Raw genomic sequence first — 16,751 nt, 5'->3', positions numbered from 1 at the left:
TAGCTTTTGAGTACTAAGTTATTAACCCAACAATAGCGGGGGCAGTTAATTTTTTTGCAGTGGGCCGCGCAAACATGTGTTTGGTTGTGTGGGCCGCGAGTTGAAAAAGGTTGGGAACCACTGCACTACACTATCTTTCATGTACCGTGATTAATACTTGTTTTGATGTTTTTATTTATTTTCTTTTTTTTTCTTTATAATCTTCTTTTCTTTACTTGTTCTGTTTCTGCTTTTTTTCTATCTATTCTCATCCATTTGTTCAGATGACGTTGGATGTATTGATGATACATTTTGTGTAATGTATGCATAGTTGTTTTTCATTAATGTCATCTTTGAATTTGCAATAAAAAAAACACTACACTATCGCGATATAACAGCACAGAGTAATAATGTATAAATTTTGAACCATAAATAGCTTTCTTTTTACAAAATTAATGTATATTTTTAATTGAAATATTTAAAAAGGCATACTATTATTAAATTATATATATATATATATATATATATATATATATATATATATATATATATATATATATATATATATATATATAGCGCATCTATAAATATACAAAACACAGGCAAGAAACTCATCTTGCATTTTTGATATCGAACACAGGGTGGCGCCATTGAAACCTTTACGTTTTAAGAGGACCAAGATAAAGTGCGGTTAATTTACCTGGATGCTGTCAAAACTCTGCATTGTAATGGCCATTGTTGATAGATCGGTGAGAGATCTGCACCTCTCTTCCTTAAATCAGGTCAGAGCAATATAGAAAACATGATGGAAATGTTGGGGTAATAAAGCTTGAGCAAGAGGGGGCAGAAATATTGCGGCAAAAGGTTTTGTTAGCACAATTTATTGGCACACAAAATGGCAAAGCATACATACAAGACTTTGGATATGACACAAAAAAACAGCTCTGCTAAATATTTTACAAACTGTGCAGAGTTTCAATAATACAAGGTTTAAACAGTGGGTGGCTGATATTGTGTCTTGTAATTTTGTTGGTTTCGGAAATATCTTAAGTCTTTGTGATAATATTCAGGAATATGTTTTGCAATGACAAAATACAGGATCAAAGAAACTGATTAATTAAAAAAAATATTTGGCTGTTTATCATCATCATCATCATCATCATCATCATCACTGTAATCTTCAAAGTAAACTGCAACTCTTTAAGGGACTTTAAATGTACAGTATATGAAAAATGAAAACAAACTGTGTATCTAGCTGCAGAAATTACCTAAAGCTGTATAAAACTGAACACATAATTTGATAGAAGGGCATTCCATTTTTTTGAATGATGACTTAAATAAAAAGGCTATTTTCCTGTTTAAAGTATAAGCTAGACATAATGGATGTTATTTAAACTCATACAAATCTAACGAACAGTAAATTTGTGGCTGAATTTACAGTAAGGTAATGTACTTATTTCTCAGTATGGTGTTACTTCCTGAGTATGAAATCCATTATTCAGATAAAAAAAAAAAAAAGGCCAGACAAGAAGTAAACATCAAAACAGCTGCCGTTTACATCAAGGTCTGATGACTTGAGTGACATCATATGAAGCAGAATGCATTTTTATTGTCACAACCCTGGTTACTGTGCTTCCAAAATGATAACCAAAGTCCAACATGACCTCAAAAGTCTGGAAATAAACATGTAACCAATTATAAAAAGTCATGCAGAAACATATCATTTTCCATTATGAAAATAAGTCAGAGAAATAAGCGAAAGATGGACAAATATGCTTCTCACATGTGCCTGCCTGTCAATAAAGAAACTCCTAATCTCGATTGTACAGTACAAGCAGAACACAGAATAATCATAAATGAATAAAAAAAACACATCAACTCTGAAATCAAATAGGAATTTTTTGATTTAAGTACAATCTGCAAATGGCAACTGGTGATGTTTTTTTCTTTCAATGCAAGCTGTCTTTGTTGATGCAGTCTTTTGTGTTGCAGGAATGCAAGGCAGTTGACTTTTAATTGAAAGCAGAGGGAAAAAGACAATAGCCAAACGAATTTCCAGTAAAAATGCAAATGTTCAGGGACTGGTCTCAGTGGATGCCTCTGCAGTTCCAGTCTCCATTGAGAAGGCAGCCAACATGACCGTCTCTTCAGCAGTTGGTTGATGTCGAGTGTGGTTGCCGACTGGAGTCTCTATAGAGATGTGTGATGAACTGCAAGACTGGTAAATTTTTTACATGGATAATTGGGCTAAAGTTGTCCCAAATTCAGGTCTCTGTTAATTCAGATTGCTTATTCAGCCTTGATAAAGTCTCCAAGAGTCACATTTCTTGGGCTGCTTTGTAGCCTAGCTAGATGATTTCGAAAAAATCCAGTGAGCAAATATTGCTGCCAAAGTTTAGTCTGTGAAGTTCTTAAATGTTACCCAAATTAAGAAGTGGAACCATCCGTTTCTGTTGAAAATGGATGACATCAATGACACCATCACATGGGATTTACATCATCGAGGGTAAAAAGTGAGGTCAGAGAGAAAGTGCGCCACCCTGGTGGTTTAACGGGACATTGCGCATGTTGTCTCCTACTGAGAGGGCTGTGAGGCCGTACTCTCTGGCTTGCTGTCTTGTCCTGTGGGTGGCTTGCTGTTCCAGGGACCGTTGTTGCCAAGCGCCGGCGAGCTCGTGAAGTCATCGTCATCGTCCAGGCCATTGTTGGCGTCATATTGTGTGTTTTCTAGTCGTGTGATCAGACGCTCGTCCTCATCGCCAAACTCCCCTCCCATGAGAGTGGGTTCACCTACCACCATCACATCCTGCAATATATACAGCTATACAGTCAAAAACCTAAGAAAAGAACAACAATATAAGGCAGGTTTCATATATATGAAGAAACTTTGGGTACAGATAAAGAGAAAACAAGTAAGTCTGTAAGAAAACTAGTTGAAGGAATAATTGTAGACCGACCAGACCTAGAAATACATTAGTCAACACTACCTGTGGTGGATGGTGAAGGACCGGTTTGGTGTTTGAAATCGCTAACCTTGACCTTAGCAAGTACCAGTAAAAATGTTTCAATTATGGTTGGGAAATTCATTTGTATTCATATTAAAATATTTGTAAATATATTTAAATACAATATTTCCGACACATTAAAGCGATTTGTATTTGAATGTGTTGAAAACAGTGTATATATTTATTTATAAAATGTATTAAAAATATACATAATTAAAATATATATCTAATAAAAAAGTATATAATTAAAAAAAGTATCTAAAAGTACATGAAATTAATTACAATTGTTAGATTAGTAAGAACTTAAAAAAATATTTTAATGTGTTAGGTACAATGAACTTTTTTAATAGTATTTTTATGTGTTAAAATAATTTATATAAACATTTCTAAAACTGTTGTAATATATTAGAAATATATTAAATAATATACAAAACTGATGTTATTAATTGTGATTAAACTGTGATGATTTAGAATGTTTAAATTGTATTTTAATATGTTAAAATAATGTATATAAATACATTTATTTATAAAATATATCTTTAATTAAAATACAAAAGAATAGATGTGATTCATTATGTCAAGATGTGATAGATCTGATAATTGCAATAAATTGTGTGATTAATTAGTTACAACATTTTAATCTATTCATAGCCTCACAATATCATATCTGGAGCTTTGTTCTAGTGCAGTCTTCTGCTCTTTTCTTTCTCTCTCTCTAGTTGAATCCTCAGGCACAACTGATCAGTTAACTGGAGCACATGCTTCACTGATCATGTGTGTCGACACACTACGCCATGGGAGCTCTTTATCTTTATCTGTCTCCCTCTCTGTCTACTCTTCTTCTAGCTTCCATTCTATGTACGATTGGCATTTGTCCCATGCAGAATTGTCCTGTATTTAAGGGAACAGAATATTAGATCCATATTTGATAAGTATGGGGCAGAACTACATCAGCATTCATACATTGGGAGCCCACAATCCATATGCATGAGCAAACACAGATGAGACACATGGATGGAAACTCAAACACTTATTTCTTTATAGGCTATGAAAGTGTTCAACAGATAATTTTGCTGCCCAGGCTTTAGCGTCAAGTGAATTTGCATTTAGCTCGGTTATAGTAGACTGCATTAATATTCGTTTTACTGAGACACATTAATGTGGGCAAGTGTAAATGAAATGTGCATATCCAATCAGACAGCAGTCCAGTCGATCAAGATGCAAGAAGGCTGACAAAAGTACTGCTGCAAGAAAAAAGTACATATGGAAAAATTTTGTACTGTTCATCAGAATGTTTTGGTCAAATGCAGAGACAATTTGTCCAGTATCAGCTTCTTGAGCATTTTTACCACTGGATTTGTAGCTTTTAAAATGTCTAAAATATAGGAAAATATTTTCCTGTTCATTCTCAGTTTACTAGTTACTGTGAAAGTCCTCGTACCCTTTATGCTCCTGGTTCTGCTCTCATTGCTTATCCTGCCTCTTGATTCAGCTCTTTTACTGTTCCATTTCTGTTTATTTGAGCGCTGATTTGTGTCATCTTATAAGAGCTTTGGCTGAGACCCCAGAGTCACTGTCAGTCCTTCCCACCCCTCTGCTTCTTAATTACTCTCATTCATTAAGGTGGGCTTTTTGACTAAATAACAATATCCACACACTGATTTGTCAATTTGCATAGCTAATTAAGTCATTAGCTAAAATGTTACTGATTAGAAAAAACGAATGCCGCTTGCCAACGAGCCTTGAATTTGCCATCTGTTTTTGAAAGGCAACTGTCGCCCTGCAGTCTGGGTGTTAAACCGGGGGCCTGGATCACAAACATTAACACACACACATACAGACACACTCACGCAACCTACAGGTTTCCAGCTGCTGGTTTGACTGAGAGCTCTAATTGCTATCAAATGGAAAGGCTGTCCAGTGCTCTTGTCTAATTAGATGTAGCCCGTGGCTAAACCCACACTGAGCCGCCCACAGCAAAACAAACTGACTACCTGCCGCCCTCAATGACTGATCCAAGACTAGGTCTGCATCCACCTCGATCTGAGCTTGAGGAGCACAGAAAGTCCTCATTTGAGCTGGACATTATTTAAAACAAGAGAACATTTCTATGCATGTGCAAATCCAGACATGTTACACATGAAAATCTACTGAAATCATCATCAGCCCAAAAAGATGACCACAAGGGGGTACTGTTGTAATACTGTTGACTACAAGAAACCACTACCCCCCACCCCACCCCACACCCAACAAACCTGGTGGTCACATGATTAGCTCATTGTGATTGGGCTCACGTAGGAGGCCGATCAGGCAGCATGCGATGACTGCACAGACAAAACCAAGTAGCCACACTACATATGTATCCAGCATGTTCCTCTCCACGAAGCAGGCAACATTGCTTACAATGAGGCTTACTGCTTTCGAATGGGGAGTAAAATGCACACACACACACACACACACACACACACACACACACACACACACACACACACACACACACACACACACACACACACACACACACACACACGGGATCTATATGATAATGAGCGCTGGCACAAAGCCAGTTGCTCACACCAACACTTTTCTCTCTGTTTGTGTGAATGTGTCTGGTGCCCTCATTGTGATGGTTGTTAAAATATAAGCAGGACAAAATTTGTGCAATTAGTGTTACATACACAGAGAGACGAAACATTCAAAGCGAGAGAGAAAAGAAAAAAAAATTGTGGAAGTTAAAATATTTAATTTTAGTATCTATGTACATATATTGTCAATTTATATGGCCATTCACATGAATATATGCTATAATTGAATGGAGTAATTTCATTTAAATGAACTAATTTCAAATAGAATAAATTTTCATATAATTTCAAATAAATAAAATATAAATATTGGATTAGAAATTTTGCTTTAACCAATTTACTGAAATAAAATAAGTTTAGGTTTAAGTACTAAAAATGTAATAAAAATAAATTAAAGCTAAACAGAAATATATATATTAGGCTGTGCCGCAAGAGCATGTAAACAGTTTGACAGACTGAGCGGGAACACGGCTGTTTCTCCTCACTAATCTCCTCTACGGCATTCATGTATCCAATTGTCTCTGAACTCCAGGGGAAAATCCACGCACTACAAATCCCATCATCCATCTGCAAACAAATTTACCGCCTCACTATACCAATCCCCAAAAACAGCTTTAGCACTCGTGCGCTGTGTTTGACCCTGTAGTGTGCGAACTGGGAGAACACATCAACCGCCAGAGTAATGCCTGAAGAAGAAGCCTGGGGGATAAAGAGGCACTCTGGGATAAATGCCTCTGAATTGGGGTTAAACACTGTAAGTGGGTAATATAGGAATTGAAAATGAGGGCTAAGGAGTCTCTCTCCGTGAAGGTGCTGAGAGTGTATTTACTTTGGCATTGGGATTAAATATGCTTTATAATTGTATCATGGCTCAAAAAACTGACATAACATTACTATAACGTGTCATAGCAGCACTGCAATGTGTCATTAGTTGTGAGAGACACAGAATCAATACAGATAAGCTACAGTTTAAGGGATAGTTCACCCAGAAAAATGAAAAGCCTGTCATTTAATCACAAACTTGTTATTACAAACCTGTATGACTTACTTTCTTCTGTGGAACACAAAAAGAGAAATTTAGTTTGTACATTTTTCAATGCAGTTACACTAAACTACGATTGGTGCTTTTTCAAGTTACAAAAAGGATGTACAAGGACCACAATATAAAAACATAAAAGTGCTCCATATGATCCATGCTCTATATTTTAAGTCTTGGGAAATCATTCAGTAGTTTTATGAGAAGAACAGACTGAAATTTAAGTCGTTATTCACTGCTAATCCCATTCAGTGGACCAATGCAAACAAATCATTCAATCCGGTTTTGTAAGATGAATCAGCTGATTCACTGCAAGATTAGATTTAAAGAATGATTTGTAATGAATCAGATATTCTGTCAATCTGTCAGATGATTTATTTAGTGTGTTATGGATGACTTGTATGTTGGTTTTGTGGGGGTTTTGTCATTTTGGAGATTTATAGCCATTTGTTTTCATTATTTGCTTGATGCAAATAAATTATTTTCTTAAAAGAATATATTTTGTGTTGTATGGCAGAGAGAGAGTCATATGGGTTTGGAACAACATAAGGGTGAGCAAAAATTACAAAACTTTTTTATTACTATCCCTTTGAGCACAGGTCACAGGGATACGACTGTCAAACTGTCTATCACTGTGAATCAAAACTATAGCACCTCTTAATATGTGTTTTAAGAGCATGATCATATCCTTAACACAGCAATCTGAGCAAATTTGTTTTAATGTTTTGGATGGTTAGGATGTATGTAAAGAAGAAGATTTGATGCTTACAGGTACCTGGCTGGTCAGATTGAAGTTGTTGGCAGGGCTTCGTTTCTTGCCGCCAGCGCTGTTTCCAAGGCTACTGTTAGACGCACTGTTGGAGGAGTTCTTCCTCTTTCTTCTCTTGGTCGTGGTCTGTCGAGTGGGCTCTGCTCTCCACAAAACACACAAGGAGGAAGACACACAGACATACAGATAAAAAGTATTAATAAAACAAAAATAGAACACATCCACATTCACAAACATGCCGCAATGCATGCACACAGAGGAAGAAAAAAGGCTTTTCCAACATATACAAACACATATGGGCGATTACACAGGGAAGGATAAAGACATGCGTCATGCTTTTTCTATTTGTTTTTTTTTTTGAAAGAGAATCAAACGGCATTCAAACATCTCCCAAGACATGCACTAGTAAGAGAGAACCTCTGCTTTTATTTGCATAAATGCTCAACAGTGCACACTGCAGTCTCTGCAGCCAGCCATGCATGCATACTTATATCATTAATGCCTAAATGCTGTTTACTTTCAATAAATAGCACTAACACTATCATTAACCTGTTTTCTAATTCCTTTTGTTTGAGGACAAATCCTTAAAAAAAAACATTTAATGAAGAAGCTAAACAATTTTGATTAGGTTTCAGCAAATATAACATTTTTTAATCAGACAAATGCCTATTTAGAGTGACTCCTGAAATATCCACCTGTAATATCTCTCTTTTGATGCTGAGCATTTATGATTCACAGACAGAAAATGTATTTCATGGGTTTCAATTTAGATACAGAATCTACAGTAGCTTCCCTATTAGATGATGTAGAAGATGAGACAAGTACCTTTTTTGTGATTTGAGGGGAAAATTTCCGTTTTGAAGTTCTGTGGATGTCCAGCTGAAATCATATCCAAAGCAAGATTTATTTCCCAGATAATACTTAAGACAAATTAAGTTGTTATGCATATCTAAGACCAGAAGACATATGCAAATGTAAACTGCAAGACTGCAGTTTTCAAATTTCATTGCAAAATCAGTGGGTCTCATTCGCTAGTCATACAAACACATATTTCTGCTCAATCCCTGTGTGTGAACATTTCATGCAGAAATCTCTATCATGAATTAGTTCATTTTTGCTTTATACACTACTACTCAAAAAACAAACATGACTAATGAAAGTTAATGAAAGGTGATCATTATTAAAGGTGTTTATTGTTTTTTAACTGCTTTTTGGGAATAATACATAAGTATGAATGAACGAAACCCAGTATGCCTAAATGTTCAACTCAAACTGAAAAATAATAGTTAGTTAATGTTGTAAAGACTATATTTCCATTATGTTTTATTATAATGATCTAATTTCAGTATAACAATCAAAACATATAATCAAAATATACACATTGCAAATCATTACTGTAAATTTTAATGCACTGATGCCTGTAAAATGAAATACATTTTAGAGGTTCTTACTAACCACACCCAGGGAGATGCTTCCACATTGTTTGTACAAGATTTCACCTGAAGTCATACAATAATAAACAGACTGTACAAGGACATCTGTTTTGATTTTCTGGGGAAGAAACTTTATTTTTGTATGTTTATCAGTGCTACTAAAATGCCCTCGTTTCCACACATACACACGAAACTAGAGGCAAAAACACTTATCAGCATATAAAGGCAACCTTCTTTCCTTCCTGTTCCTGAACACAAACGCTCTCCAGATTTCAAAAGAATGGGAGGAAAGAGGGAAGCGAAGCTATTAAGGAAACAACAATTACAGAAGATCCACTTTGATATGGACTGTGAGAAGGGCAGTGCTGACGAGTGGAGGGTGGTCATACAGGGTTTAAACCACAGGGAGCAGATGGAGGATGTGTTTCAGTCTCATAAATGTCATGTTGTTACTGCTTAAATCATATTGCATATGTAAACCCATCATGTGATATAAAGACAAGTTTAAATCATTAATGTTGACTGATCTGACCCCCTGAGGAACATACAGATACATCAAAAGCTGGAGATATCCACTACCAAATTTAGAAAGGATATGTGAAAAAAAGAGAACAGCTATTCTAAAAATTCACAAACTGACCCGTAACCGTCCTGTTTCCATTAGATACACATAGGCCCAAAACTATATGGACACTTACATTTGTCACACATCACTGCTGTACTGCAGCTGTAGTTTTCAACAGATATTGGCACTAGTTGAAACATGTTTATCTAAAATAACTTGAATGTATGTTATGTATGAATCCAGCAGGTAAAGTAACAGAATATATTGTAATGCTAGAAGTGTAATTGCACCTTAATATTTTCATATATAAGGAAACATTTATACAGAAATCTTTTATAAATGTGTTAAGCTGACGCTGCTCTTTTTTGACGTATCTTATCTCTCAAAAGAGTAAAAAAAAAAAAAAAATTAATCACATAATTTTTTTTCTGAATTTATTATAAATTAATTTATTATTTAAGAAATAAATTAATAAATAGTTTTTCTATGCTTAATAATAATGATGATATTTTATATATATATATATATATATATATATATATGTGTGTGTGTGTGTGTGTGTGTGTGTGTGTGTGTGTATCAGGGGTGTTTTAATTTACATTTAATGAATTTACATTTGATTTAAAACAAAAACTGATCACTTTGCCTCATTTCAGAACACCACTGCACACCACTGATATATATATATATATATATATATATATATATACACACACACACACACACACACACACATTTCATAAGGTGTGTCCGACTTGAAGCGGCAGTGCGCAGATCGATTGGTGTATGACATTAAAGTACCGCGAGAGTGATTTGAAAGCATGCAGAACCATCTGCTGTCTATAGCTCTCACAGTACTTTGATGTCAAACACTGATGATCTGCGCAGCGCCGCTTCAACACGGAACACACCGATACAGCTGATTGGTGACGAACATGATGCAGGAAAACTGACCACATGATGAAGCTTATAGAATGCAGTTAGAAGTTCCTAAAACTCAAGATACTGGGGCAAAAATGCCGCTGTATGAGTTTCTATCTCAAATCAAAAACTTATATAGTCCAGAAAAACAAAACAACAAATGTTATATCGATTTTGTAAAACAGTTCAATAAAAACAGTTCAATAATTCGGATGAACCAATGATGAATCGGATGAACCAATGGCCCATTCATAAAGAGAGCCATTTACTTCCTTCTTGAATGAATCAGCCTTTTGAAAGAATCAAATGAATGAATGAATGAATGAATGACTCAATTACTTATTCATTAAGACTTAATTAGATTTAATTACTGTCACCTATGGGCAGTTCTTATTTAGAGTATCATTTTATAAAAAATAATTTCATATTTACAAATTAATAAAAAAAAAAAAAATCCATATAAAAAAAAGAATAGTTCGCACAAAATTTTAATTTCTTTTGAAAGCTACTTTTTGTAATATCTATCTCATGATTTCATGCTATTTTTATGTAACGCAGTAATGGCTTTAATTTGTCTCTTGTGGGTAATTTCTTGATGTGCGATTAATTAGATTAATTATGCCACATTGTGTAATTAATTAGATAAAAAAATTAACAGCCCTATATATATATATATATATATATATATATATATATATGTGTGTGTGTGTGTGTGTGTGTGTGTGTGTGTGTGTGTGTGTGTGTGTGTGTGTTTGTTTGTTTTTTAGTTTGACTTAAGTGACCAAATACATTTTGGGGTCACTGTAAAATTTGCAGGATGTCTGTTCTAGTCCACCTAATAGTGTACAACCACAGAATTCCCACTTGTTTTCCCTGACAGGTCCCACCAAAGAGCTGAATTAGAGCATATTTCCCCAAAGACCATGACGTTAAACACACACATCCATAGCGATCTGATAGAGCACAAATTGCTGCCGTTAGGAGCATCTCGTAATACAGAGGACGGTGATTTGCTCTTACCTGGAGGGGCCACCATTCTTTGCCACTTCTGGAACAGACAGGTCTTTAGACAGTCTCTCGGGCTGAGGTTGTAGGTCTTGTGTCGGGACATTAGCTCTTGCATCGGCTCCAGAATGACACACAACTAAAAGAAACACACACAAGAAAAAACATCATTTACTGTCAGTTTAACCATTTTAAACATTTAACAATAAAATGCTTAAATCACAGCGGGTGGCCTGAAATTCACACGGATGCACATACACACAAATCATTTCCCATTGACAGGATCGTATCCCAACACTGCTGTATCCTCTCACTTCCACAGGTCCAGGGAAACAATCTCTGGATCTGGGCCCACAAAGCAGGGCTATTTCTAGTCTGAATGCGAGGAAACCTACAAGCTTCCTTGTCCATCTCTCCGGACAGTGGTCTTATTGCGTCCGTGAACAGGAAACACCCTCGATATGCATTTACTGATAAACGCAATGAGAGTAATGCAGGTTTTTCAATAATGAGTTTTTTTTTTTAGGCATTTTTATAGCACACCAAAGTAAGGATCGTGAGACATTACCCTGATGAGAGGAAAAATTATCTTGTTTACAGGAATTACAGTGTGCTGCTAAAATCCCTGAGGTTGAGCCCTCAATTAAGTCAGTCTAAAAATTTTATCTTTTTCAAAATATGGTTTACATTTTTTTTTAAGAAATAAAAATAGATGCCAAACAACCTGACTGTATATACTTTATACAACATGGCTGATCATGTGCAGTGAAATATATTAATTAATTGCCACATTGTGCTGCTGAAAATACATAATGCAGCTGAAATATATAATGTACAAAAACCATCTGTCCAGTCCAATAGTGTAAAAACAGGTGCAGATTTGGCTGAGGGCACACAGACTTGCTGTTACAAGAGCTCCGTCTAATCCAAATTTAATTCACAATTGAGCTTAGGCTGCGCTGCTGCATTTTAACTCTGCATTTATAAGCAAAGCTGTGCATTTAATGCGTGGAACTACAATGGAGAAATACACACTCAGTGGGAGAAAAACGGTTGTTTCGAAAAACCATGAAAGAGCCTTTTTTTCCTCGATTTTTCCAGCAGCTCGCTATAAACAAGTTTGTGTTTTGCTGAGCTCGAGCTCAGTGCAGAGAGAGACCCACAATGCAGCACCTCAACCGGGAACACTCATTAATGTTATGCTAATTTTCTCTATCCAATTCATTTTCTCTCCCTCTCTTGTTCTCGAATTTGCAAAACGGAGCTGTCACTCATACTGAAATGACGAGAATAAACAAAGCCACCATGAAGCTGGCTAATAAATTCTGAGCAGTTTTAACACACACACACACACACACACACACACACACACACACACACACACACACACACACACACACACACACACACACACACACACACACACACACACACACACACACCACACACACAGACACACACACACACACACACAGACACACACACACACACACACACACACACACACACTTTTAGTCACTTTTTAGCCTCATATAAATGTACAAAATGTACAAATACATACAAAGTTTACATACATTTTTCAATATATATGCACAGTCTAATAATTAACAGTAACATACAAAAAGTAAGTTGCTATGTTTTTGTTTGGACATGGTATCAGGATAATATCATGGTTTTTAGATATATACCCTATTATAGAGCAGTGGATCTCACTTTTTGACTTTAACGCCCCCCCTTGTCTAACACAATATCCAAAGTTCCTCCCAATATTATATCTAAAATGGTTTCAGTTTTTTGAAGCGAGAAAAAAATGAAACATGATTTCAGTTTGATTTTTGTTTTCAGCACTTAAAATATCAATAATAATTTATTAATATAAAAAAGTCATCCTGCAGCACCCTGATTGAGAACTGCTGACATATAGGATACCAAAATACCATGGTATTTTCATCTGATACCATCAACACACCATGGTATCTCCACATTACTTTTTTTGTAAGGGAAATTGAACAAATGAACTATTTTTGTTCTACCTACCCTGAGGTAGTTAAGGGTGAAGTTGGTCAGTCCCATGCGGGTGATGTTTTTCGAGAGCTGCTCCAGGACTTGAGGGTCTTGTGCCTGCAGGTGGACAAAAAAGGAACCTTATAACTTTATACAAACCCCCAAAAACCAATGCAGGTTACTGACCAAAAGCAACACATAATGCTTGTTCTTCATGCTTGTATTATAAGACCCTGGATGTGACCACATATTCAGAGTTGTCAGATCTTTTTTTCTTTTTTTTTTCTTTGAATATCTGTGGGGATCTCAATGTCTATGGTGGTTGTGGCACTGGATGAGATGCTTTTTGTGTGCTGGAGAGAATCCAGTGATGCAATTTATCTGAATCACTGTGATTACACTGAATACATACAGTATCTGATTCAGATTTGGGACATTGAATCAGAAGTGTGCTGCAGCTGCTAATTAATATTTATTGACTAAATGTAAATTGAAATTTTATAGTGCATTTCACTAAGAATTACAAACTAAAGCTGTTTGTGTACTTACTGGGAAATCATTACCCAGACTCATTAAGGTAAATTGTGCTAAGCAGCGTGAGTTTAATCGACCAATCATAGAGCTCCTGTCATTTGATTGGTCAAGGCAGCCTAAAATAGCAAGGTATAGAGCATGTGAAACGCGGTTGCTCACTTTGCTCATATTCTCATTAGCCTTGATCAGATGAGTTTGACTCTGTGCAACTTTACCCTTGTGTACGAGAATGAGACGATCAAACATGCTGCAGTAACTTTTACACTATCCCTGTCAAAAATCTTTCAAAGCCCTTTCTCCCTCATTCACTCTCTTTCCCTCTCCACCAAAACACAGGGCCCCAATGGGCCCAATTTAAGAGCATGTGAATTTCACAAGTTGCTATGAACAAACTTTCTAAAACGACTCTATTTCTGAATATACAAGGAGGAGAAATGAGTTAAAACTCGAATGTGGTTTAAAGCTCAATATATTGGGCTTAAATAAGCAATGAGTCATTAAAAGTTGAGATTAATGAGGAGAAAATGATACAAAACCCCAGGTTTTTAGTTGCTTTATTTCCTTCATCATAGTATATGAGCAGTATTCATTACTCACTATAAATTACTTATTTGACCTTTTTATTGTACATTTTTATTTTTCATCAAAGACAGCTTTTATGTCTATGAATAAACTGGTTGTAAAAATAATTTCTTCATTTATGCTATATGTGAAAATATATATATATATATTATAAAGTATAGCAAGTAAGAATAATGATTTTATAATGATATACTGATATTATAATGATATACTGGCTAAACTGGATGCCACACTCTATTTCTGACATACTTTAGTTAAAAAGTAGAAATGGATTCTCAACTTTTGCTTTGACACGTGTACTAGCAACTATGATAGTGCCTGGTGTCGACACGTTATAGTGCACACATGATCTGAGCGCAAAATCTTAACATTATTTTTTATTTTTTATTTAAAAATTGATGGATGCAATCCAAAATATACAATTATTCATTATAAGTTGGACATTAGTACAAAAACAAACAATGTACACTTACTACCATAAAAAAAGTTAAGGATCAATAAGACTTTTTTTTTCAACAAAAATATTATGCAGCACAACTGTTTTCAACATTGATAATAATAAGAAATGTCAACTGGGCAGAAAATCAGCAAATTAGAATGATTTCTAAAGGATCATGTGACACTGAACTGGAGTAATGGTTGATGAAAATTCAGCTTTGCTATCTCAGAAAAACATTTTGAAATATTATAAAAACTATTATTTTAATAACTGTTATATATTTCATATTATTACTGTTTTTACAGTACTTTTGATCAAATAACACAGCCTCGCTGAGCATAACAGATTTCTTTCAAAAACATTCAAATGTCTTACCATTCTCAAAATTCTTTAAGGCTTTTTTTACTTTTTTAAACATAAGCTCATTATGTGAGAAATTATAACAGTAAAACTAAATATTATAAAATGAATAGCCTTGTAAAGGAGCTGATATACTGCACACACACCTGCAACCAAACCATGTGATATCAGAACCCAAGGATGGAGTGATGATATCAAACTCACATGCATGGCGAGAATGCTCCGTGGGATAAGTTCCCGATACTGTCTGATGTTGAAGTGCCATGTCTTGATTCTCATCAGATCATCGAAGGCGAACTCCAGAATCAACCGGCCCTCTGTACACACCTGAGAATGCAAACATTTAGAAACCTATAATGTATTTAAAGACTACAGACATTAAAGACTACGTCTATTTCTCATCAAGAATAAATAATTTTAGTCAAAAAATGCAAACTCAGAGACTGACAGAATGCATCACCTTTACACAGGTGATATTTTTCAAATATTATGTCAGAGTAGTTGGGCTTTTCAAACCAGATGATTGAGTTTTGAAGCCATTTCCTAATAAAAGGTGTTTATGTTGTATACGTGAACCGAAGGCCAAAAAAAAAAAAAAAAGGAAAATCTTGAGACAAGCTTACACAAACACAAAACAACAAAATGCTGAATACATGCAGAGGTCATTAACCATTAGCAATAACAGAAAAAAAAAACAGGAGAAGAAAAACATTTTTGCAGAATTTAGTGCTGCGCTACTCATATCCCCAATGTTCTGTTGCTGGGGCAACCAGAGGATGAGGAGGAGGAGGTGGAAGGAAGGGAGAAGAAGGGGAGTTGGGGGGAGGGGGGTGGGAGCATCAGCTGATTAGTTGGCATGGCAACGGCAAAGATGTAATCCCGCCAGAGCCACTCTAATCAATGCCCTCAGCACAGATGGTCTCTGGAGGATCAACAAGAAAAGAGGCTGGCGGGAGAGCACAGCGCCATCACATGACCACACTCTTTCACATTCTCTCGCTCACTCTCCCCAATTTTTTTCATCTTCTGTATGCTTCTCCTGCTCTCCGAATCTGTTTTTGTTTGTCTCATTCTTTCTCTATCTCTCCTTCTTTTTGTCTGTCTTTCCATCCTTCGTTCAGTACTATCTCTCAACATTGTAACAAGCTGGGGTAAAAGCAAAGTGAAAATGAAAGCACCTGTCTTTCCCTTTCCGTCTGTATTTATTGGACACTGTACTGCAGTGTTCAATAGTGGATATACTAATCTGTTGTTGTTTTTTCTGCCATGACCATGTCATTTCCACCCCATCTGAAATCATCATTTACTTTGTGAAGGAAATTACATTTTGCAGTCTCCTTAGTCTTGATATGGTTAATTTCATAGCTAGCATTTTATGTATCAAAAATACACACAATAACATGTTATTTTCACAGATGTACAGTAAACCTTGATTGCAAATAACATGCCTTTGGAAAAAAAAATCTTAACAAGTTGGTTTAAAAGTACACTAACTTTTGAACAAATTTTATTGGGTGAAAAATTGTTATTGATATAA

General features: G+C 35.5%; 1 protein-coding gene across 2 annotated transcripts in view; it reads right to left on the bottom strand.

Moving 5' to 3' along the window:
* Positions 1-844: 844 nt before the first annotated feature.
* Positions 845-16,751, bottom strand: part of LOC109074957 (LIM domain-binding protein 2-like) — a 61,904-nt gene continuing 45,997 nt past the window's right edge. Inside the window, exons 4-9 of one of the 2 annotated variants that reach the window (XM_042770019.1) lie at positions 15,419-15,541; positions 13,333-13,416; positions 11,311-11,434; positions 8,197-8,250; positions 7,378-7,511; positions 845-2,785 (exon numbers count right to left, since the gene is read on the bottom strand). In XM_042770019.1, coding sequence (XP_042625953.1) covers positions 2,555-2,785; positions 7,378-7,511; positions 8,197-8,250; positions 11,311-11,434; positions 13,333-13,416; positions 15,419-15,541 — 750 coding nt within the window. In that variant the 3' untranslated portion in view covers positions 845-2,554. Of the gene's footprint in view, positions 2,786-7,371; positions 7,512-8,196; positions 8,251-11,310; positions 11,435-13,332; positions 13,417-15,418; positions 15,542-16,751 lie in introns of both variants that reach the window. The other variant, XM_042770018.1, reaches the window with a different exon arrangement.

The sequence above is a fragment of the Cyprinus carpio genome, chromosome A14, assembly GCF_018340385.1.
Source record: "Cyprinus carpio isolate SPL01 chromosome A14, ASM1834038v1, whole genome shotgun sequence".
NCBI classification, from domain to species: domain Eukaryota; kingdom Metazoa; phylum Chordata; class Actinopteri; order Cypriniformes; family Cyprinidae; genus Cyprinus; species Cyprinus carpio.
The sequence above is the reverse complement of the archived record's forward strand: the minus strand, read 5'-3'. Positions and strand labels throughout refer to the sequence as shown.